The 24,729-nt window shown below is 42.7% G+C and overlaps 1 protein-coding gene across 1 annotated transcript in view; it reads left to right on the forward strand.

The window, feature by feature from the left end:
- The first annotated feature begins 4,973 nt into the window (after positions 1-4,973).
- The window catches only part of CCDC80 (coiled-coil domain containing 80), a 35,932-nt gene continuing 16,176 nt past the window's right edge, over positions 4,974-24,729 (forward strand). Inside the window, exons 1-3 of the mRNA XM_040224021.1 lie at positions 4,974-5,818; positions 6,237-8,137; positions 16,051-16,207. Coding sequence (XP_040079955.1) covers positions 6,248-8,137; positions 16,051-16,207 — 2,047 coding nt within the window. The 5' untranslated portion in view covers positions 4,974-5,818; positions 6,237-6,247. The remainder of the gene's footprint in view (positions 5,819-6,236; positions 8,138-16,050; positions 16,208-24,729) is intronic.

Below are 24,729 nucleotides of genomic sequence, written 5' to 3' on the forward strand. Positions count from 1 at the left end.
GTGGTTAAAGATTTAAATTTTAAGCCTTAAAGATTTTAAAAGAGCCATTAAGTAATTCACAAAGTTCCTTAATCTCTACTGTGAGGGGGAGGGAACCCTTCAATTTTCTCTAATTAAGACCTCAACATTTTCTTAATTAAACAGCTTCCCATGGAAAATAAAAATCTTCAAGGCACCCCCCCCAAAAAAAAATCTCTGAAAGTAATCAAAACTAAGTGAATTTTTAAAAAAATTAAAACTATTCTTCCCAATAGTTTTGGCCACCATCAAATAACTTTTTTTTTTAAGGAAGTGTATGTATACCTTAACTTCAGATTCAACCTGTGAGCTTGTTGACATTTTGGAGACGATTTCAGAGTGTTTCTTTGTGGGGATTACCCTTTCTCAGGATTTCTCTGGGCTGAGTTCATGGTCACTGTGGGCTTTCCCCTTGACTTTGCCTTTTTTTTTTTTCTTTAGTTTGTCCTACACAAACTAAAAGAATGCTACAAAGAATGTGCTACAAATATTAAAAGATGTGAATCCTGAGAAGGAGAAGGGTTCACTTTCATTCATAATGATATAAATGTGGCTGGAGACTGAACATTAGTTACAGTTACAAACGGAAAGGAAAAGCACACAGCATTATCCTCAGGGTGAATATTGTTCTGTGTCTCTGTCACAAAAATGTGAAAAAATGGCTCTGTTATTCTTCCTGCTGAGGGTATAGGTTATCACAGAGTGGGAGAGGTGGTTTCCCTTCAAGACCACACTGAAGCGTTTACAAGTTTTTTTCTTCTTTAATTTTTTTCTGGTTTCCTCTTAAGCAAATGGTTTTTTCAGGCAATGGAATAATGCAATGAATCTAGTCAGTAAGGTCCATCAGGTGTTACTCTGTGTAGGGAACCAACTAGGCTAGAAATCAAAGTTTCTCTCCGGTGTCTGGGAAAGGATATCTTGCTCAGTCTTGGTCTGAGGTCACTGAAGCCTTGGTTCAGATCAGTTAGTCCATCCTCTTCTGGAAGCCTCCTTCCACTTACTCGCATTTTCATCAAATAATCACCCCCATCCTAGAGTCTCTAAAGCAAATCTGTTTTGCTTATTATTTCCTTCCCTGCTTCCAGATCACTGTGCTATCAGTGTCAGGCAGGGTCTTGTCAGTGAACTCCTAAATTAGCATTTCTAAAATCTAGTTTTGAATTTTGTTCTTCTTACCTTTCTCTGACTCAACATCAATCCCTCCACCTCTCTCCTTTCTTTCCCTTTTTTATCTGCCATTAGTGTTTCTTTCTTAGGTTACAGAAAAAAATGGACAGATCTAGGTAGGAGACGCTCTTAAATCATGGACTAGAAATTGATTTATTACAAATCCTATATCATTAAGGGCTTTTCCAGAGGGGTACAAACTAACTTGCTTCCTAACAGCTCTTATCAGACATGTGCTCCCAGAACTTGCCTGGCAGGCTTTTCTGAGGTCCTAGAAAAGGCCTTAGGTTTTGAGGCTGAAAAATCCTGAACAGGCAGGAGAAGCTGCATGTTGCCTGTGTGTCTGTGGGGTGGCTGTGGGGTATGGGGCGTTGGGGAGTCCCTGGAGCGTCCCTCTCCCGCATATGTGTTTAGCATGCCATCTAGTGGCAGAAGCTCATAGAAGGGAAGGGAAGAAAGAGAAAAAAGCCTGAGTCCGGAAGACACAGCTCAGGGTTGGGCTGGCTTCCCCTTAAGGTTAAGTACAGGTCAAATAAACTTAAGTGGTTTTATTTCAACTCTACACGTGGCATAGGTGACGAATGCTGTGCACACCGTTGGGAGGCTTCTAGAAGCCATGAGATATTAAAGAAAAAGGATAAAATATGTTAAGGACCTGAATTCTGAAAGATATAGGAAAACAAGACCACCTGACCTGCCTCTTGAGAAACCTGTATGCAAGTCAGGAAGCAACAGTTAGAACTGGACATGGAACACCAGACTGGTTCCAAATAGGAAACGGAGTACGTCAAGGCTGTATATTGTCACCCTGCTTATTTAACTTATATGCAGAGTACATCATGAGAAACACTGGGCTGGAGGATGTTAGGTAAAAGACCAGGACACCAACAAAATGTCTAATAGGCTTTTTAACGGCGAACTGCTCCCGGGCAGGGTTCCTGGACCCGAGCGAGGCAGATCGAGGAAGTCCACGCTCGGACCGTGTTGGGGGTGGCTTTTATACATTCGTTGCAAAGGATGGTCAGGCTAGATGGACGGGGGTTCGGATAGGTAGCCAAGTCGCGGCGTCGCGGGCTGACAGGTCCTTCTACGTGGCTGGGGTGGGGCGGCTTTAGCTGGCGAAGTGTGCTGTCATTGGTCCCCGGGATCTGGGAGGCGCCTTCCGTTAGGGACTTCCCCCGCTGGCAGGTGGGAGAGGAGGGGCAGCCCATCATGGCCCAGGGGTCTGGCCTTACAGAGGAAGCACAAGCTGGAATCAAGACTGCAGGGAGAAATATCAATAACCTCAGATATGCAGATGACACCACCCTTATGGCAGAAAGTGAAGAGGAGCTAAAAAGCCTCTTGATGAAAGGGAAAGAGGAGAGTGAAAAAGTTGGCTTAAAGCTCAACATTCAGAAAATGAAGATCATGGCATCTGGTCCCATCACTTCATGGGAAATAGATGGGGAAACAGTGGAAACAGTGTCAGACTTTATTTTGGGGGGCTCCAAAATCACTGCAAATGGTGATGGCAGCCATGAAATTAAAAGATGCTTACTCCTTAGAAGGAAAGTTATGACCAACCTAGATAGCATATTGAAAAGCAGAGACATTACTTTGCCAACAAAGGTCCGTCTAGTCAAGGCTATAGTTTTTCCAGTGGTCATGTATGGATGTGAGAGTTGGTCTGTGAAGAAAGCTGAGCACCGAAGAACTGATGCCTTTGAACTGTGGTGTTGGAGAAGATTCTTGAGAGTCCCTTGGACTGCAAGGACATCCAACCAGTCCTTCCTAAAGGAGATCAGTCCTGGGTGTTCTTTGGAAGGACTGATGTTAAAGCTGAAACTCCAATACTTTGGCCACCTGATGTGAAGAGCTGACTCATTTAAAAAGACCCTGATGCTGGGAGGGATTGAGGGCAGGAGGAGAAGGGGACAATAGAGGATGAGATGGTTGGATGGTGTCACTGACTCGACGGACATGGGTTTGGGTAGACTCCGGGAGTTGGTGATGGACAGGGAGGCCTGGCTTGCTGCGGTTCATGGGGTCACAAAGAATCGGACACGATTGAGCGACTGAATTGAACTGAACTGAATGTTAAGGACCTATTAAGAAAGGCAAAAAGTACTGCTACACAATTATTTTAGAAAGTAGACTCTAAAACTATAAGCGCTCTAGTTGAACAAATTAATGAGACTTTTCTGTGAATATAGGAAACAAAAACCAATTGAAGGAAAAGAAGAAAGAGAAGGTGTGGGAAGAAAATGAAAGGGGGAAGAGGCAGGATAACCCAGTGCTTTGTAGATAGTTCTACATCTGGGTTCAAATTTCAGGACCACTTCTTAGCATTTGTGTGACAGTGAGCAATTACTTAAATTCATTCAGTCTCAGGTTGCCCATCTGCAAATACGGGATGATCCCACCTGTCTCTTGGGGATGCTGTGAGGGTTAAATAAAAGCATATATGAAAGTGCCAAGCCCAGAGCCTCATGTGAAAACGCTCAATAAATGGTAGTTATTATTAGCAAGGAGAAGACAAAAGGAAGAGAAAGGAAGGAAGAGAGGAGGCTCAGCAAGGGATTGTGTAGAACACATTATGATGTGAGAAAGGAAGTCACATCTAGGACTGTGCAGTTCACCACTAGGCGTTTGATCAACTTAACAGGTGAATCCCATGAAAGGGGAAATCTCTGTCTTCAGGGGACAGAAGGTCTCTGCCTGAAGCCCATGTTTGTTCTGGACTCACAGAAGGCCAGAACAGAAAGGCTCCACAAAGGCTCTTCCTCCTTGGCACCCCCAGGTCTTCATGCTGTGGACTGACAACCTGACACCCAACCCTCCACAGATGTTCAATTCAGTGCCGGGAGCTCATGTGAAGGAAAAGGAAGTGACCAGTCGGAGATGGTGCTGATGGAAAGGAGCAACCAGGGACCAGGCTTATTCCAGAGAGAGTAGACATTAACATGATCTAGCTTACAAGGGGCCTCCTGAAAACACTGACTCGCCACTGTCTGGGGCAGTTAATACTGACTGAATACACTTGGAGAGGCTGGAAGAAATATCTGTGTAACCCAAGGCACCTTCCCTCCCTGCTAAAAGCTGATTCCTCATGGCAAATCTGTGAGGTGGATCCACAGAGCTGCTTCAGTATCTCCGATATAGCTATTTTTAAAGACTGTTTAAAGCCCTCTGGATACTGGAAGCCTCTGGAGTGCAATTGCAACACACACACACACACACACACACACACACACACACACACACATGTACGTACACTCGTGCCCTCTGAGGAAGCTCTTAGCCTACCACAGCCAGATCTCAGAATTGGAGGCCGTAGTGGCCTTTCCCTGTGTAATGGCTGACCACAATCTCAGGGGAACAGCAGCCATTGCTTGCATTTCTAACCTTTTACCAGCTTCCTTTCATGCCAAGGAGAAACTAGGAATAAGAATACAGTAATATGATCCCCAATTAGCATAAAATAAAAAACAACCCAGCCATGTTTTCCATCGGCATTTCCAACCTCAAATGAAACACATGAAGCAGGGAGAAAGAGATAAAAATACATTCACAGAACTATAAATATATATATACTGTCTGTGTATGTACAACCAAGCACCCTGACCCAAATGAGTTATCTGTCTCTAGGAAAACCAAGCAGTCAGATGTAGAAATCTGAGAATTTTCCCTTTCCCAAGCACAGTATGTGTACAGACAGGAAGGGACAGTGTCCTGATGACTCAGTAGGGAAGGGGTTAAGTCCTCAGCCATCCTGTTCCAAAGTGATTTATGATGATGTGCAGTGTTTCAACACCCCCACCCAAAGAACAGCCCCTTCTCTCCCTCCCAGTCCAGGCTCACCGCTCACCATGCTGAAATGGGAAGGAGGCGGTGTTCTGCTGATCTGTTAAATTCTTAGTGAAGTTTCCTTGATTTCCAGTGGCTGCTGTTGTTTGAGTTTGGTTTGGATCAAAACTGAGGTTGTCCTGGCATTTCTGGGACTGAATCCAGGCAAGAGGAAGAAGAAAAAGGAGAAGGAAGAGAGGAGGGAAAAGGTGGGAAGAAATAAAGGGAGGAGAGAAGCGTAAGGAAAAGAAAAAAGTCCTTTTCAACATCACATTCCTGTGTTTTCCCTCGGCCTGGAAAACATATTAATCCCAGTGCTTTTACGCTCGGAAACAAAGAGACTAAGCCAGACTGTGGGGGAAAGAGTGATAAGAAGGATCCTGGAACTCGAAAAAGAGAAAGAGCGAGATTTAGAAATAGCTGAGACTCCACTTTAAGGGGCGTCCAGTGCTGTCGGCCGGCCGGGGGGGATTGGCATTCGCAGACACACCGCCCGAGCAGAAACTGCAGACAAATGGAGATGCAACGACTTAAAAGGACAGCTCCTTTCACCTCTTTCTACTTGTCAAGAAGGTAAAAAAGCACAGCCAGAAAGAAAAGAAGAAAGTTCAGCCCTCAGGACCGGACAGGCGGTGGTCTGTGTGCGGCTCTGGGAGCTGGGGCTGCAGCACACCCCTTTGTATCGGCCAGCCTTGCAAAGGAGAAAGAGAATTGGGAGGAAAAGTATTTCGTCTAGGAACTGTCCTGGGAGCACACTTCAGATTGCTTTTTAAAACCTCTGCATTCCATCTCCATGAGCCACTATGTAAGTGTGTAATCCTGCCTGTCTTTACTGTGTTTGTTTGTTTCTTTGTCATTTATTTGAAGAAATGAAATAGGAATAATGTTGTCATAATTAATATGCTCAGTGTGCATTTTCTCTGGAGCATCAGACAGTTGAAACAGTGCAAGCATGCTGAATGGGGAACTGAGTTGAGTTTCCTGCTTAATGTAACTGTCTCTGCTAAGCACTGACAAATTACAGGGACTTAAAAGCAACAGGATCTCATCCGATTTTCCATTCTCTGACCTCCCTCCTTCTTCTCCAACCACCCCTTCCCCCTCTCCTTGGCCAAGATAGATAAAGAGATAATGCCCAGCTCTGTTTGCAATTAAATGATTTTCTTTCTTTTTTTTTCTCTGCCCTCCCCTTTCTGTGTTTTGACCCTGCTGTCTCCCCAAAGAGGACTGCACAATGACATGGAGAATGGGACCCAGTTTTACTATGCTGCTGGCACTGTGGCTGGTGTGTGGATCAGAACCCCACGGGCAGACCATGAATAGAGGGAGCCGCGGAGGGCAGAAAGTGCCTCTGGTTTCCGCCGTCAACAGAAGGCCAGCTCGGTTACTGAGGCACACAGGGAGGTCTCAGGGAATTGAGAGAACCACTCTGGAAGAACCAAACCTTCAGCCTCTCCAAAGAAGGAGGAGCATACCGGTATTGAGAGTAGCTCATGCCACCGCGCCGCCAGCCTCGCTGGGCATCCGTGGGGCCCCAGTGAGAACTCAGCAGAGGCCAGCAGCTCCGAGCTCTCCCCGTGAGATGGTCCGAGATGAGGGGTCCTCAGCTCGGTCAAGAATGTTGCGCTTCCCGTCTGGGTCCAGCTCTCCCAACATCCTTGCCAGCTTTGCAGGGAAAAACAGGGTATGGGTCATCTCGGCCCCACATGCCTCGGAAGGCTACTACCGGCTCATGATGAGCCTGCTGAAGGACGACGTGTACTGTGAGCTGGCTGAGAGGCACATCCAGCAGATCGTGCTGTTCCACCAGGCAGGCGAGGAAGGAGGCAAGGTGCGAAGGATCACCAGTGAGGGCCGCGTCCTGGAGCAGCCCTTGGACCCCAGCCTCATCCCAAAGCTGATGAGCTTCTTGAAGCTGGAGAAGGGCAAATTCGGCATGGTGCTGTTGAAGAAGACACTGCAGGTAGAGGAACGCTACCCTTACCCGGTCAGGTTGGAGGCCATGTATGAGATCATCGACCAGGGACCCATCCGCAGGATAGAGAAGATCAGGCAGAAGGGTTTTGTGCAAAAATGTAAGGCCTCTGGAGTCGAGGGCCAGGTGGTGGAGGAGGGGAACAATGGTGGAGAGGCAGGAAGGCCAGGCCTGAGCAGTGAGAAGAGGAAAGAGGAGCAGAGGAGAGCGCAAATGCCACCCACCAGAGAGAGTCGGGTGAAGGTGATGAGAAAACCGGCCACCACTGCAGGGGCCCCTCCCTCCGCTCCTCCAACCCCACGGGCCACCACGCTGCCTCCAGCTCCGGTCACAACAGTGACGCGGGCCACCTCTCGGGTGGTGACGGTAGCTGCAAGACCCACAACCACCACGGCCTTTCCGACCACCCAGAGGCCCTGGACCCCCCGAGTGCACCTTTCCTCGGCCCCCCACAGGCCCCCGGCAACAGCCGAGGTGACCACTGCCAAGGGGCCGGTGGCCTCCGAGAATCTCTACCCTCCGCCCAGGAAGGAGCAGCCCAGGGAAAGGCCGCCGACCACTAGGAGGCCCAGCAAGGCCACCAGCTTCGAGGTCTTCACAGCTGCCCCTTCCATCGCCATCTCTGAGCCCAGCACCAGGGCCGGCGCGGGCCGTTTCCGGGACAACCGCACAGACAGGCGGGAGCATGGCCCCCGGGACCCCAATGTGGTGCCAGGTCCTCACAAGCCAGCAAAGGGGAAATCTCCCAAAAAGAAAGCCCAGGACAAAATTCTTAGCAATGAGTATGAGGATAAGTATGACCTCAGCCGGCCGACCACCTCTCAGCTGGAGGAGGAGTTGCAGAGGGGAAACATGCCCCCCAAAAAGGCGAAGGAGTCTAAAAAGCACGAAAAGCTTGAGAAACCCGAGAAGGAGAAGAAAAAAAAGGTGAAAAGTGAGAAAGCAGACAAGTTACTCAAGAGTGAAAAGCAAGTGAAGAAGGACAAGGCTGAGAAAAAGAACAGGCAGGAGAAAGAGAAGAACAAGAAGAAAAAAGTGGGGAGGACAGAGCAGGATGGCCATCTGAAACCTGCAAAACCCTTCACTCAGAATCCCAGGAAGTCAGTGGCTGACCTACTGGGGCCCTTTGAAGGCAAACGAAGGCTGCTTGTAAGTAATCTTCTTGCTATTGTTCTGTAGGCTGTGGCAGTGTTAGGACTTGGAGTGTTATTTTTCTAAAATCACATTATTGGATAGCAGGCTATGGCTAAACAGGTAATCTGTCAGGAAGATCAGGAGGTTTGTCAAAGAAGGACAGCCAGGCCAGTAGCTCCTTTTGACTTAGATATTCTATGAACCTCTATCCACACAGACCCATGGCCCTAAGCAGTCAGTGACTGGGGGATCTTAGCCACGAGCTCAGGGAAGGACTCAGCTTCTTCTGTGCTCAACTTCTTCCAAACCCACCAGACCCATCCCCACCTTATGGCTCTCTTCCACAAGACAGTTCTAAATACAACTCCCTTCTGCCAAGTTCAAAGAAGAATAAAAGAATTAATAAAATGGAATGCATTGATGGCAGTCACAATTTAGGAAAAGAATTTCTTTCTGCATGAGCTTAAAACTAGAAGCATGTGTATGGGAAAATAGCAGGTCTATATCAACAGTTTAGGTCTATACCAACAATTGGGAGACTTAAAGGGGGAAAGTGTGGCAGCCTGGTTGGGGAGTGGGTATGACTGGTAGTGGGGAAGGGTCCTTGTTTGTCTGGCCCCACAAATATATTTTTTAAACCAGCTAGCTAAAATTTTCTCTCCTAAAGCCTGGCTCCCCCACAACTGCCCAACTACTAGTAAGAAGCAAAATGAACGAAGTGTGGAAGCTGGGTTAATTGCTCCATTTAGTGATCCCTTAGAGGCATATCTGAATTTGGAGTCAAGATGTCATGTCAGTTTCTCCTGGGCCTCTAAAATGTGTGTGTGTGTGAAAAAGGAGACATGCGGTCCTATTTCTACTCTGCCTGTGGTTCTGAGTGCCCTGGGTACTGAGCAAGTCCCAGGTCCATCTCAGTAACTCTTTTGGCCGTTCCTTGCCACCATCCAAAGAATGACACCAGAGTCTAGTCAGACCCAAGAGGGCTTTGGGCAAGAATAAGCATCATCTTAAATGTATGGGAAATTTTCATCATTGATGGGAATGATTCATCTTTTCTCAGTGTCTTCTTGCCCTTATTTTAGTGCCCTTCCAAGATTTTGCCCCTAGCTTCTTAATGCTGCATTTTAATCCAGGATGACTAGGAGGAAAAGGGCATGATGTGGTTAATTCAGAGAAATAGATCTGTAAGTTAATGCTGGGTAACCTGAGTCAGGAATAATTCAGCTAGCTGGCTGAGAGGGAGCTGTCTCATGTGAGGACAGCATCTATCCTGCTGCAGACACAAGGTGACTCCATGCCCTGCATTCCCACAGCTAAAAGAGATAGATGCTCATTTCTCAAGGCATCTCTTAGAGAGTCTTTTCAGTTTCCTAACTAAATTTGGATTAATGATCTGAGCAAAGTGACTCTGGTGCCCATTTATCTTTTAGGGGTTTCAAAAAGTTCAGTGTGCTCACTTTGAAATGTTATTCAGAGCAGAATCCCTTGTGATAGTTATCATGGATGGAGCATGTCCCCAAAGTCTCTTAGCTGTTCCATCTAGTCTATCTTTGTAATAGAACAAAACTTAAATTTTGATTGATTCTACAGATTCGTGTGTGTGTGTATGTCTTGTTACATATATTTTGTATGTTGGTACTCGTTTCTAACCAGAGCCTTAAAGTAACTCTATAAACTTAGGTTAACAGAAGATAGGCTATTAGAGTAGTTTAACAACTATTTGGTTATTGCCAGAGTACACAGGTTTAAATGGGAATGTTCCAGCCCAAACCAGAAGAATCACTGATTTTAGAGCAGAATTCTACCTAGTACAGAACTTTTGGAGGCAAACTGCTCTCTTTGGGGTGTGGGAAATCATCAGTAGCCTTTTCTGTTGCTCTCTTTCTGAGTACCTGGAACTTTGGCATGGTCAGGTTTTAACCAGGGGGGGAATAATCATGGGTAAAATGTCAGGATTGTAATTGTGCACCCATCTGGCAAATACTTCCACTGCCTGTAGCTCATGAGTCAGAAGAAAGGGGTTTTCATACTATATCCCTGATATTAGTCATGCCTTTCATTTCTTTCCACTCCCTTAGTCAGGGATTTGAAAGCCCGGCTGGGTCTTTTCTGCTTTTAACAGTATCCCTGATCATAAATTTCTAGCGAATGAAAGTTCAGACAGCAGCTTCTGCTGATGTCATGTGAGGCAAAACAGAAACCAGCTGGGCTTGCTCATGGCAGTGTTGCTCTTTGGGGTTGGACCAAGATCTAGGATTGTTATTAGAAAGAAAATACCAACAGGAGGCATTTTAGCCTTGCATTTCAGTCCCATGTGTGCCTGGCTGACGGTCATATCAGAACTGTGTTCTCTGAAGAGCTAATAGTGTCAAAAATAAAAATGGATTAGAAAAGACATTATAAAATAAATGCAGTGGAAAGTTGAAAGATGGAGAGGAGTCTTTAACCAGACAGAGAGGAGACCAGTGTCTGGGAGAAATATTTTGCTGGTACCGCTTATCTCTTTTCCATTCATTTTTCCTGTCAAACATGGCTGATGTTATTCAGGAAGTTTCAGTGATTTAATTAATATTCATTAAGGCACAGCAGCTTCCAAGCTATTAAAGTACAGATGACAACATAGCCCCCCCCAACTGGCCTCAACCTAACCCAGTTTGCTCAAACTGAAGTGAGATTTGCATCCAAGAAATTATGCAGGCCTTTTAGCTTCTCTTTCCAGATTTTCAGTAACCTGGTGCTCAGTGACAATAACCTAGTCCTTTGTGTTTATTTATATCCTTCTTTAATACTTAACTACTTAGAGAAACACTGGCAGTGATGGTATAGCTTATAGTTGGATGAATAGCATCCTAGTGGTCTTCAGAGGAGCTACAGGTAGAGCTAGGTCAGAGGTCACACCTCCAAACCTTCTGTCTCTCAGCCTGTCAATCAAAAGGGGCACATCCTGCAAGGTGCTTTGCTGAGATTGTGGATTAATTTTCACAACAATCCCATGAGGAAGGACTAATTAACTCCATTTACAGAAGCTTAGACAGATTGAGAAGTTTCCCAAGGTGTATAGCCAATCAATACATGACAAGGCCAGAATTAAAACTGAGATATGTTTGAGTTTAAACTCAGGGTCAATCACTTCCCCATTCTGCCTTCCCAGGGATGTGCACTTGCTGTGGGCTTGTGCCATAAAGGGAACCAGAAACTGAGAAATGAACCTGCTAGTAATACAAGTGTTTTAAAATTCCTTTTCAATGTTGAATTACTCAGAAAAACAGTAAGATATACCAATTGTCATCATTTTGTGCTGAGCACCAATGTAGAGTTTCTGCCTTTAATACTCAGCTAGTTCTTTGTACCTCAACTCACTGGCTTTCCACGTAGTCAAGTGGAGAACAATAGATTGAATCCCAGTTAATCTAATCCCTCAGACTGATCGATGCTGGTCTGGGGATGACAAAATTGAGAATATGGATGAGTCTTTTATCATGGAAACACTGGAATACGTAGGGTATAGCTGAAAAGTCATCATGCTGTTCTCTGTGCCCATTGACCTGTTTGTCAATGAACAAGAAGCCTCATCACACTGAAATACATAGATTCAAGTTCAAGGTTAAGTATTCTTTGGAGATTGGATCTCCCGTAATTCAAGTATGTTAGTACTTTTAACCTTACTACAGAAATTTGGATATTGGGACAATAATCTACTTACTTGGCTTAATTTTAGAAAAGAATATAAACCTCCTATTTTCTGAGGCAGACTACCAGCTGGAATGCCTTTTCTCAGAATCCTGTAAGAGTCTAATGTGTTTTGAGCTTAACATAGTACTTGAAGTAAGCTGACTTAAAATATCCTCCCCCCAGCATCTTCCCATTCCATTTGCACCCTTTACTTATGCAAACTAGCTTCCTTATAGCCTGAGGCTCCTTGTGCCAACATGCCAGTTGGAAAGTTGGAACAGAAACATAAAAAAGAACAACACAATTCTAGCTTTATGATACATGCCCTGATTTATCACCACCAGACTAGAAAGAGGCCAAGTGCCAGACAATAATGTTTACTGGGAAGTTCTGTGCTAAGTCTCTTCAGTCTTTTAAAATGCTCTTTTTTAAAAAAGGAGACTGGAAATGGTTACCATTTTAAACACTGTTTGAAGTACTGCCACGCTAGAAAATGAATGGGACATAGATGTCAATACACAGGGAAAGAGTCACTGAAATATGTTCAGATGATCAGCCTCCTTCATTTTGCAGCACTTTTTGTGCTGCAAACTCAAGGAGCAGATTGAATGTAAAAGAGAGTGTCTTTACCAATGGTCTGTGGGCTGCATCTAGCAGGGAACCACACCTCCAGCAGGAGTGATTGATGTAACGTGAGGAGCCTTGTGCTCCTACTACCTACTAAGCAGTAGTGGGGCTGGGGCTTCAGTGCCTTGGTGAATTGACACTCTAGTTACGGAGATGTGACATAAACATTAAAAAAATGGTAAATCAAGGAAATGCATAAATTCCAGGTGAGCCATGCACATAATAAGAACAGTAATTAAAAGGAGAAAGCGATCGTTGTGGAATAGATGAGACTTTAAGGAGGGTGCTGCATTTGAAGAATGACTCAGATTCTGATAAGGTGGAAGGGAGGGGAGGAGATTCTGGGTGAGAAGGTGACATGGGTGAAGGTAAAGGAAGGAATGTGAGTGAATTATTCAGAGGCAGCATACATCTATGATGCTTTGGTGTACATAGCCTGTATATATTTATGTAATATATATACTAATATGTATGCTTGATTCTCACTATTTTATGAATTTGTAGGGAAGTTGTTCCAAAGATGAGAAAACCAAGGTTTAGAAGGTTAAAAAGCTTTGTTGAGGCTACAGAGTAGCCAGGGGTTGAACTAGGACAAAAATGCAGGTCTTCGGATTTTGACTACCGTCACCCTTTCTCTGTGCCACTCGGATTCCTCTCATTTCATAATTTAGGCCACAGTCCAGCTACAGGGTGAAGAGGTCACATAAGGGAGGAATACGAGGAAAGTTTAGCAAGAGAGAGCCTGAGGCCAGGTTGTGGAGGGCTAGAATCCAGGAAGTGAATCATGCTAAATGAATGTCACCTCCCAGGTGGGTTAAGGCTTCCCTGGGCAAAGGGCCTGAGGTGAAAGTAAACATCAGAGCCCTCTACTTATTTAAGTGCAGTTCCCACTGGGTATCCACAGTCCAAGGCTACTGTGTTCAGAGATACATGGGAGAAGCTGCCTGGCAGGATACGGTTTGGTATGACTATATATTCTCTGAAATTCTCAGTTATGCACAAGGGGAAGAAAGAGACCAGAAGGGGCTTTGAGAACTCTTAAAATCTTGTCATAGCATGATCTGTCCATGGACTGCAAGGGTCCATGAATGGAATGGAGTCTATGCATGGATCTGAAGTTTCAGAGCCAGGGAGTTATCAACCATCTAGCATATATTCTAAATATGAGCCTATCCTTCCTTTGGGGCTTCCCTGGTGGCCCAGACAGTGAAGAATCTGCCTGCAGTGCAGGAGACTGGGTTCAACCCCTGGGTTGGTAAGATCCCCTGGAGAAGGGCATGGCTGTCCACTCCAGTATTCTTGCCTGCAGAATTCCATGAAAAGAGGAGCCTGGTGGACTACAGCCATGGGGTCTCAAAGAGTCTGGCAGAACTAAGTGACTAACACTTTTACTTTCTTTCATCCTTCTTTTAGGTCAGGGAGTCCAAAATCATTACCAGGACATGTTACTTTCTTTCTTTCTTTTTTTTTTTTTTTTTACTATTTTGTGTTCTCACTTAAACAGTCATTTTATGTATTTCAAAATAGTGTATCTGTGAGCAAAGAAAAGCCAAAAAGAAAAGACTAAAATATACCAACTGAAAACAAAACACCTGGATGTGGACTACCATCAAAACATAAAGAAATATTTTCAAATGCCATGTAGCTAATTAAAAAACTAACAAAGCAAAAATACCATCACTGTATCTTTCTACAGCCTCCTTAAATCCTTTTTAAGGCTAAGTGTGAATCAATGAATAAATTAAGGGGAATTTTATTATTTTTCCTCTTGGGGAATTATATTTCTAAACCAAGCATTTCCTACCCACCCTGTCCATCTGAAGAGGTTCATAAACACAAAATCGAAAATAAATGAAATCATGTCTTGTTAAAATAAATAACAATCTGAGAAAACATAAACAAAAGCTTCATCATGGAAAAATCTTTGTTAATGTTCTACTCAAAAGCTATTGAACTCATTTTGATTTCCATGAAGGATAGTATTTTTGTCAAGCACAGAGAATTCTTCGAAGGGAACGCCTGCAGGCCACAATAAATACATTTCAGACAGAGCAAAATAAACAGCAAAACGAGCTGGGACTAGATTTATTACTATCTTGATAAAGTATTTGATAAAGAGTTTAACAACATGGTGAGTTCCCTTCTGCAAAATGCCAAGCTAATAGCCACAAACTTCAGGAATATTTTGTAAGGTTAGATGGGATTAACTTTTTTAAAGTAGAAAAGTGCTTGATAAATTGATCAAATGAAAGGAAGTGTATAGATGGGGGGACTCTCTGGTGGTCCAATTCAATCCCTGGTCTAGAGGCTGGCCTCTGAGCTAATGAGAAACCTGCATAGGGTGACTAAACTGTGTTTTTTTGCAGACATCAGCTGATTAAGCTGTTTAGGGTTAGAGAGATCAAAAAAATCTAGTCATCATCAGAATAAAATTTCATGTCCTTCCACCTCAGGGCAAACAGCACATGCTCACACATTCGTCAGATGTGCTTCACAATCCTGGTTTCTGCTCAGGAAGAAGCCAGTAAAATTGGAGAAGACTCAGGAAAAAGCAACAAAAATAATCCCCATAGTAGAAAGGCTTTTATATCTGGCTAGATTACATCGTTGAGGCGCTCTTAGGGACAGAGTTCAAGAGGAACCTTGAAAAATAAGAGTATCCTCATTTTATCCAAAATAGTGAAGTCTGTGTTTTCCCACATAGCTGGTGACCAAAGCATCTCTTTTTATTGCTCTGTCTTCTTTTTCCTCAGGGGAAGTCAGGGGGTCAAACTGAGTGAGAGAGACACAGGGGCTAGGTGAAAAATGCCGGGTTTGAATTGGAAAGAATGCTGAACAGAAAGAGAAAAATTCATCCTCTTGGAGGGTTTCAGCATCACAGACATCCACCACGAGCTCTCTGCAGGCCCAATGTGACAATGATTATGTTCTGAGACAGAACTGGGCCAAAGGGCCGTTCTAAAAATTCTCTGAATTTTACCTAATGAAAATTCTAAGCCATGGAATGTTTTATAGTGCCCAAGACCTGGCTATGAAACTCAGCCCTGTAAGATGTGAAATAATAGTGGTAGCCACCGAATTCATGAATGTCTGAGCAGCCAATTAAGGTAATGAAGATCAAAACAAAAGGAGAGAGATAGCATTTATTGGACAATTATTGCATGCTAAGTGTCATGTAATGCTTACAACAAACAGCCTTGTGAAAGAAGTATTCCTGTGCAGAGTTCATAAATGAGAAAACCAAGACACGTGGAGACTGATAATGAAGGCAGACAATAGTGGAAGTGAGTAGAAACTCTAAACTGTCTGGAATCATTTTTTTAAAAAGGCATTTCCAAATGATCTCTTTTGGCTTTAATTATGCTAACTATCCAACAAAACGATCCAGTTTAGGTGTCAGTCTAGTTTAGGAATGGCAACCTACTCCAGTATTCTTGCCTGGAGAATTCCATGGGCACAGGAGCTTGGTGGGCTACAGTCCGTAGGGTCACAAACATGATTGAGCAACTAACACACACACCCTGTCAGTCACCATCAGTCCTCTATTCTAGATCTTCCCTTTGACTTTTCCCTCAGTGTGAAACTATCACTGTGAGTTAATTTTTTTGCTTGCTTTTGCCCTCCTCCAGCTGATCACTGCTCCCAAGGCTGAAAACAGCATGTATGTGCAGCAGCGAGATGAGTATCTGGAAAGTTTCTGCAAGATGGCTACCAGGAAAGTCTCCGTGATCACCATCTTCGGTCCTGTCAGCAACAGCACCATGAAAATCGACCACTTCCAGCTAGGTTCTCTGAAACAACTTAATGATTATATTACTGCTTTTCTCTTAGCTAAGGTGGGGCATACCTTATGGAGAGGTCGGTGGGGAATCAAAAGGAAAATTGGGGTTTCCAGAGGGCTATTTGCTTGTGGGAACAAAGGTCAGTCTGCCTAACTACTTATATAACTGTCCTGGATAGTTCTGGCTTAAGTTTTGAACACTAAAATGAAAAATATGCAAACAGTATACAGTTTGAAAGTCAGTAAGATGGAGGAGAAGGAGAGAAGTAATTCAGTGGGGCAGAGTGGGGGAGGTATTCTGATAAAGAATAGCCAGAGAGATATTCTGACACTTTCTTCTGTATCCTGAGTCTTCTTGCCTGTGAGCAGCACCCTCTGATCCTCCTTCAGCCTCTATGCTGTAGGTAACTCCCTCATAAATGGGGTCCCGCACACCCTTCGGAGTCCTTGACTCTGGCCAGGCTTGGGGAGAGTGAGCGGGGGCTGAGAGAAGCTGTGAAACTAAATGAAAAGTCAGTGGAAATATGGACTGAACGGCGCCCACGTCCTTTTGGAAAGCAGAAGAATTTGGCTGAATGTAGAGTTTTCACAATTTTTCATATTAATGATGCATATGAGGCGTACAACTCAGTGTTGGGCAGCTAAGGTCTAACTCGCCTCAGTTCTCGTGGGAACATGGCAAATTTACTGTGAGTAGTTATGCCTCACGGTCAGAAGCCCCAGATCTGACCCACCCAGTTTCTTTTATAACTATTACATCTCTAGAGCTTTATTTAAGAACAAAAATCTTTCTTTCTTACCTAATTTCTCTACTTTTGTTTACTGTTGTTTCAACTATAATGAAAATCCTTCTCGTGCCATTTGCATATCCTGCATATTTTTCATAAAATATATTTTGTCCGAAAGCACATAAAACATACTTTTTCCTGTTAGTTAGCAATTTGTGAGGGAGTGGGGGGCCTTACTGCGGCATGTGGGAATCTTACTTCACCTACCAGGGATCGAACCGTTGCCCTCTCCTGTGGAAGTACAGAATCTTAACCATTAGATCACCAGGGAAGTCACTCCATTAATTCACATTTAACTTCAGTACAAATAACATGTTACTTCATGGATTTTTGTGTCACATACTCTTGGTGCTATGAACACATATCGTTGTAATTAAGTCATGATAATGTCAGTTGATTTTTAACATAGTCTAGCTTTCTAAATCCGGAGAAGGCAATGGCACCCCACTCCAGTACTCTTGGCTGGAAAATCCCATGGATGGGGGATCCTGGTAGGCTGCAATCCATGGGGTTGCTAAGAGTCAGGCACGACTGAGCAACTTCACTTTCGCACATTGGAGAAGGAAATGGCAACCCACTCCAGTGTTCTTGCCTGGAGAATCCCAGAGACAGTGGGCCCCCGTTTATGGGTCACACAGAGTTGGACAGGACTGAAGCGACTTAGCAGCAGCAGCAGCAACTTTCTAAATCATATATATATATTTTTTACTTTTGTAAAGACAATTAGCTTGAGATCTATCCTCAACTAATTTTTAAGTGTGCAATACAGTATTGTTTACTATAGGTACAGTGTTGGCCAGCAGGTCTCCCTAATTTATTTGGGTATGAAGTTTCAGCTGTGTACTCTCTATTTTTATTAGCTCATTTTTCCCTGAGATAGTTCAAAAGGAAAATAAATAGCATCCTTTCCAATGTCTTAGGACCCCCTGGTGATTCAGATGGTAAAGAGTCTGCCTGCAGTGCAGGAGACCTGGGTTCTGTCCCTGGGTCAGGAAGATACCCTGGAGAAGGAAATGGCGACCCACTCCAGGATTCTTACCTAGAGAATCCCATGGATGGAGGAGCCTGGCAGGCTATAGTCCATGGAGTCACAAAGAGTTGGACACGACTGAGCAGCTTCACTTTTCCAATGTCTTAACATAAGTTATTAGTGGAGCAGTGATTGATTTGTGGACATTTATTTCTTACAATGCATATGTTTTTCAAGGAGAACAAAAAGAGAGAGTGTCCTTACCAACAACTACCAATAGTCATACCTGCAAAAGACACAAAAGAGGTTCTAGAGTCAAAGAGGTTCAAACCCACAGTCACAATGTATTTGCATGTAACCTTGAGCAAGTTACTTCCTAAGTCTCAGCTTTGAACATGGTTATAGGCATTTCATAGGTGATTATGAGGATTTAATGCTGTTACTGTGGTCAATGAGCTGTCAGAGGGCCTAGAGCACTATAATTGAAAAATACTTGCAATTGCTTTCTGCTAATTAACAAGGAATCCTCACAGCTGCTCCTCAGGGTCAGGCTGCATTAATCCTGTCGGTGACAAAACTGAAGCCCAAGAGACTAATACTGCAAAGCCACATATATGGTGCTTAACTGGGAGTCAACCTTTGGCTTCCAGTCTTGTCAAATAGTAGCAGGAGCCAGTGAGCTTGATTATAATCCAGATGTCTTGAGAGGAAGAAGGCATACAATCCAGTACAGAGACTTGCTGGCTGGTGATGAAAGCCTTCCTCCACCAGGTGTTCCTGGTGTCAAATGTGTCACTTACCAACTCACACAAAGAATTCTCGTTCCTTATTTCAGAGAAGTTTGGAAAAATCATTATGTCTTCCACCTCAACCTGTGCATGGTCCTAACTGTTACAAACATCTGGTGCTGCCTTGGCAACATGTTAGCATGAATCCTGCTGTCTTTTGGACATCTGGATTGAATATGAACTGTAGAGAATGAAGATTTTCTTTTCTGCCTTATTGGAAGTCAGGTATTGCGATTTGAGTGTTTGCCACTCATTGAATGGCAGCTTGGACATGATTTGAGGGGCCTTTGATTTTGTTCCTCATCTAATTCCTGGAAGGCCTGTCTCTCCTTGTGTCATGTCCCAGGTTACCCTTATGGGAAAGGCTGTAGTGCATTCAGCCAAGACTGGGAGTCAGCCATGAGAAAATAGAAGCTGGCATGCGCCATGGTCTCAGTAAACCAATCTCCAGCCTTGACCGATTTTCAGCTGGAAATCTATCAGATGGCCTTACTTTCCTTAAAAATAAATCAAGCACTGTCTACTCTTCCAGACTTTTACAGGGCCTTAAAAACAGAGGCCCACATCCAGCTACAGTGTGGGCTGTACTCACCAGCTGGTCCATCTTGCTAAATGTATTTTGAATTATAGGTGATGGACCTATAAACACCAGGAAGATTTAAGATTTCAGTCATTAGCCTAATGAAAGTTATTCATTCTTGAGCAAATTCCAGTGCAGAATAAGCCTATCCAATTTTGGCAGTCCAGAGTATATTATACGTGAGGGTTTAGAATGACCTAACATACACACACACACGCACAAATTAAAAATAAAGATAAAAAAATTAAAGATAAAATACAGAGTGACCTAACACATAAAGGCATTCTTAATTGTCGGAGATATTTAAAATATCAATTTGAGATAGGAATATTGGTGTCTATGCTAAGAGGATGGATTATAGAGGAAGTTTGTCAGGTGGGAAGGAGTTGCTGGCTAAAGGCATTTTATTACAGAATGAAAAGAGAAGAGAGATGAAAACATAGCGGGCATGAATATTTGTATATTTATATGCTTAGCAAAATAGGTGAAAAATATGTTGACACTGGTATTGATCACTAAACTTTAAGTGCTAAAACATAGGACATTTTTTGGAGGGGAAGGCAATTTTTTGATAGCTTCTTCTGAAGGAAGGAAAAAAGGAAGGAGGAAAAGCTGGTGAAAGTGGAATGTGGCCACAAGGAGAGGCAGTACTGATTCTTTATTCATGAGTAGGGAATTCCTAGGTGAGTCTCTGGAGTAACTTTTATACCTGAGACTGATAGAATCCATTTCAGCCTAGAATACTCTGTCTTTGATCCTGTTGAGAATTGTCCTTTATGGACAACCTCACAACCATCTGGATCCATAACAAGGCAGAAATGCTGCTTCCCCACAGAAGCATCTGAAAAATTGACCCTTTGTCCCAATTCCTCCCTTCTTCAGTGGTGACAATGCCTGGCAGCTGCCTTCTCTAGACCCTGCCACTCTGTGCTAGGAGACAAGGCTGGGTGAGTGATCAGACTTCCAAACAATGCCTTTGGTGTTGCTCTCTATTTATTCAGGTTTTGATTATCACCCTGTCCCCTAACTTGTGTGATCACCCATTGCACTGCCTTTAATACCAAGTTTATCGCTGTCAAGATCAAACCCTGACAAACAAGGGGTTAAAAGTATCTGATAAGTCAAGTGTATAAAACAAGTGCTTGAAGAATGTGGTGAAGGGACAAGCTCTTCTAGTTGTAGTTATCACAGTATTGTATGTATCACAGAGTTTTGAAAAGGGAGTGGATTTAAAGGAGGAACCTTGAAACTGAGTAGATTTTTTAGATAATGACTCTATCAAAAGTACTTTTTGTTTTTATTCAGGTTTTTAAACAAATGATACATTTTTTGGATTCCAAAGTCAACACTATATAAAAAGGCATTAACAGACAAGTCTTACACCCATTCTTGACCCTTATTATTCTCTGCTCCCACAGTAATATTTATGATTCCATCTTGATCCATTTAATGGCTTCTTTATGCAAACACAAATCAATATAGACACCTATATTCCCCTTCTCTCTCTTTTTTAAACAGAAAAATGTTTTATTACCTTGAGTAGGAAATTTTGTTTTTTAAATATAGCTGATTTACAATGTTGTATTAGTTCCAGGTGTATAGCGAAGTGATTCGTGTATATATAATTATAAACTCTTTTTCAGATTCTTTTCCATTACAGATTATTACAGAACATTGAATACAGTTCCCTGTGCTACACAGTAGTTCCTTATTCTTTTTCCTTTCTTTTTATACAAACAATCAGTTCAGTTCAGTTGCTCAGTCGTGTCCAACTCTTTGTGATCCCACAGAAGCATCTGAAAAATTGACCCTTTGCCCCAAAGGGTCTGCAGCATGCCAGGCTTCCCTGTCCATCACCAGTTCCCAGAACTTGCTCAGACTCATGTCCATCGAGTTGGTAAGGCCATCCAATTATGTCATCCTCTGTCGTTTCCTTCTCCTCCTGCCTTCAATCTTGCCCAGCATCAGAGTCTTTTCTTATGAGTCAGTTCTTCACATCAGGTGACCAAAGTATTAGAGCTTCAACTTTAGCATCAGTTCTTTCAATGAATATTCAGTACTGATTTCCTTTAGGATTGACTGATCTCCTTGGAGTCCAAGGGACTCTCAAGAGTCTTCTCCAACACCACAGTTCAAAAGCATCAATTCCTCGGCACTCAGCTTTCTTTATGGTCCATCCATACATGACTACTGGAAAAACCATAGCTTTGACTAGACGGACCTTTGTTGGCAAAGTAATGTCTCTGCTTTTTAATATGCTCTCTAGTTTTGTCATAGCTTTTCTTCCAAGGAGCAAGTGTCTTTTAATTTCATGGCTGCAGTCACCATCTGCAGCGATTTTGGAGCCCAAGAAAATAAGGTCTGTCACTGTTTCCGTTATTTCCCCATCTATTTGCCATGAAGTGATGGGACCAGATGCCACGATTTTAATTTTTTCGAATGTTGAGTTTTAAGCCAACTTTTTCACTCTCCTCTTTCACTTTTATCAAGAGGCTCTTTAGTTCCTCTTTGCTTTCTGCCATAAGGGTAGTGTCATCTACATATCTGAGATTTTTGATATTTCTCTGGGCAATCTTGATTCCAGCTTGTGATTCATCCAGCCTGGCATTTTGCCTGATGTACTTTGTATATAAGTTAAATAAACAGGTGACAATATACAGCCTTAACGTACTCCTCTCCCAATTTGGAACCAGTCTGTTATTCCATGTCCAGTTCTAACTGTTGATTCTTGACCTGCATACAGATTTCTCAGGAGACAGATAAGGTGGTCTGGGATTCCCATCTCTTGAAGAATTTCCCACAATTTGTTATGATCCACACAATCAAAGACTTTAGCATAGTTAGTGAAGCAGAGTAGATGTTTTTCTGGGATTCTCTTGCTTTTTCTATGATCCAGCTGATATTGGTAATTTGATCTCTGGTACATATAATAGTATATTATATATCTGTTTTGCTTCTTTTTTTTCACCTAAGTGTATTTCCTGGAGATCTTTTCTTCTGAGTACACAGAGATCTTTCTCATTCTTTATTAAGCCATTCTGAGATTCTACCATAGTTTATTTAACCACTCCCTTTGTTGAGGAACATTTGGATTGCTTTCAGTATATTGTTATTATAAACAATTTCAGAATTAACCTTGTACACATATCACTCTATGTATGCAGGCATTTCTTTACAATAGATTCTGAGAAGTAAGATTGTTGGATCAAATAGAAAGTATATCTAGCTTTGGTAGATATCACAAAATTTCTCTCCATGCAAGTTGTATGATATTGCAAAGCCACCAGAAATGTGTAAGAATGTCTATATCTCCAAACATCTTCAATAGAATGTATGATCAGACTTGCGAATGTTTTTAGCCAATGCTGTATGTGAAAAATGGTATCTTAGTGTGGTATAGTATTGGGTTGCATTTCTCTCTTTATAAATGTGATTGAAGATGTTTTTCATATGTTTCAGGCAACTTTATATTTTGTTTTTAGTGTCCTTTGCTTATTTCTCTATTGAGTTGTTGGTCTCTTTAATCTCAATTTATAGGTATTCCTTATAAGATATTGACCCAGTTTGGGGGGTGGAGTTCAGGAGTTTGTTTTAAAAGTGTTTCTCAAGTGATTCTGATTTGCAGTTAAATTTGGCCTAGAGCAGAAACTTGAGTGGCAGAGAGAATGGAAGAGAAGTCTAGAAATGTAGATTGGCACCCAATTTTAGAGAATTTCAAATACCAGGAGAGAGAATTCAAACTTAATTTGGTAAATTAAGTGAAGTCACTAAAGATTTCTAAACATATTTTTCAAATAAATTTTAAATAACTTCTTATACTTCTTAGTAGTCAGTCTGTAGGACAGAAAAGCACTTGACAGGCCACATTCTTCACGGATAAGACAAATTGTTCTTTCTAGGAACCAAATGCGAGCTTCAGCTTTGAGATCAGAAATGTCCAGGCTAGTCTCACATACTCATTCAAATCAGTCACTCACTCATCCCACAAATGGGTGCTAGGCAGGGAAACAACTCACAGAGTAAAACAGGAAGGAACAAGCGGATTGACAACAAAGTTAGTTAAGTTTATCCATTATCAACTAAAAACAATTCAGCCTCTGCTGGAGTCTTTACCTCCAGATTATCCAAAATGCAACCAAGAGATTTTTGGGCTATATTGACTTTTTGAATAGGATAATTATATTTTAAGTGCCTTATAAGTATGTTTTATTTACATTGTGCATTACTTCAGGACAGGGTTTATTAAGGTCTGGTTGTGCAGCAAAGTCAGAATGCCAAAGGAAAATGGAATATATTACTCATTCATTACTCAAAGAGGAAATTGCACCACACCTCACAAAGTCATGGGAGGAACACCAAGTTTTGGTCAGGAAGTAGAAGCCAGAGTGAAGAGAGAGCCTAGACCATGGTTATTATTGGGGTTTCCATGGGAAACACAGATGAGCTGGGTGAACAGCTGGTTAGGCTTGGGGCTGCAGGATATTTCCTAATTGCCCGGTTCCTGACCCTGAGACAACTGATTGGTGCTCCTGGGGCCATGAGCCAAATAGATCTGGGTCCAAGGATTGTAATTTTAACATGCACTCCAGGTGTTCATGATGAAGGTATACGGTGAATCCTACTTTGAAAAACTGCCAGAGCAGATTTGGAGCTCCTGAAGCAAACAGAGAGCTGAAGTTGTCCCAGGACATTGGAGGAATGGCCTGAATTTAGGGATGAGAAGGAGGAGGAGGAGAAACCATGGGTGTCACAGAGAGGCAGCAGTTACAGATGGAGGCTTTCGATACAATGCCTGGCATACAGTTGGTGTTTAATAAGTTGCCTTTGAAGCTGAATTTTTCTGCAGTGTCATTGCTGTCTATAGTCACACATGGAAAAACAAATACATGAAGAAATTTACTACTACCTGAATTTAACCACTGACTTTTGGAGCTGGGAGTTCTTAAAGGGTAGGAAACTAGGCAAGTGCTTCATTTATAGGGCCAGTCCTCATCAGCACACAGCAGAGCTCACCCTCCCTGCTGGCCCTCCTCAGAAATCTTAGGTCCAGGGGCAGGTTGTGTGAAATGACCAAATCCCACAAAATGGGCTTGGATCTATGAATCATTTTAGCTGGATTGGGACCATGTGGACAATTTATAGGATGTATTCTAAGGAAAGTTTGCTTTTAAGCCCTGCCACCCTTGACGAAGACTAGAGAGCTTCGGCAGAATCTGGATAAATTTAATAAGAAGTTCCAAATAAAAAAAACAAAAATGAATGTATGTTGAGGATTAAAAATAGCAGTTCCTAGGTTCAAGATAAAATCTGGTTTGTAAAGTGTTAAAATCAGAACATTAGTTGTTAAGGATGCTTACAAATCAGTTTTTTAATGATTTCCTTCATCATCATAATTCATATT

This window comes from Oryx dammah, unplaced genomic scaffold (genome assembly GCF_014754425.2).
Source record: "Oryx dammah isolate SB20612 unplaced genomic scaffold, SCBI_Odam_1.1 HiC_scaffold_2, whole genome shotgun sequence".
Taxonomy (NCBI): Eukaryota; Metazoa; Chordata; class Mammalia; order Artiodactyla; family Bovidae; genus Oryx; species Oryx dammah.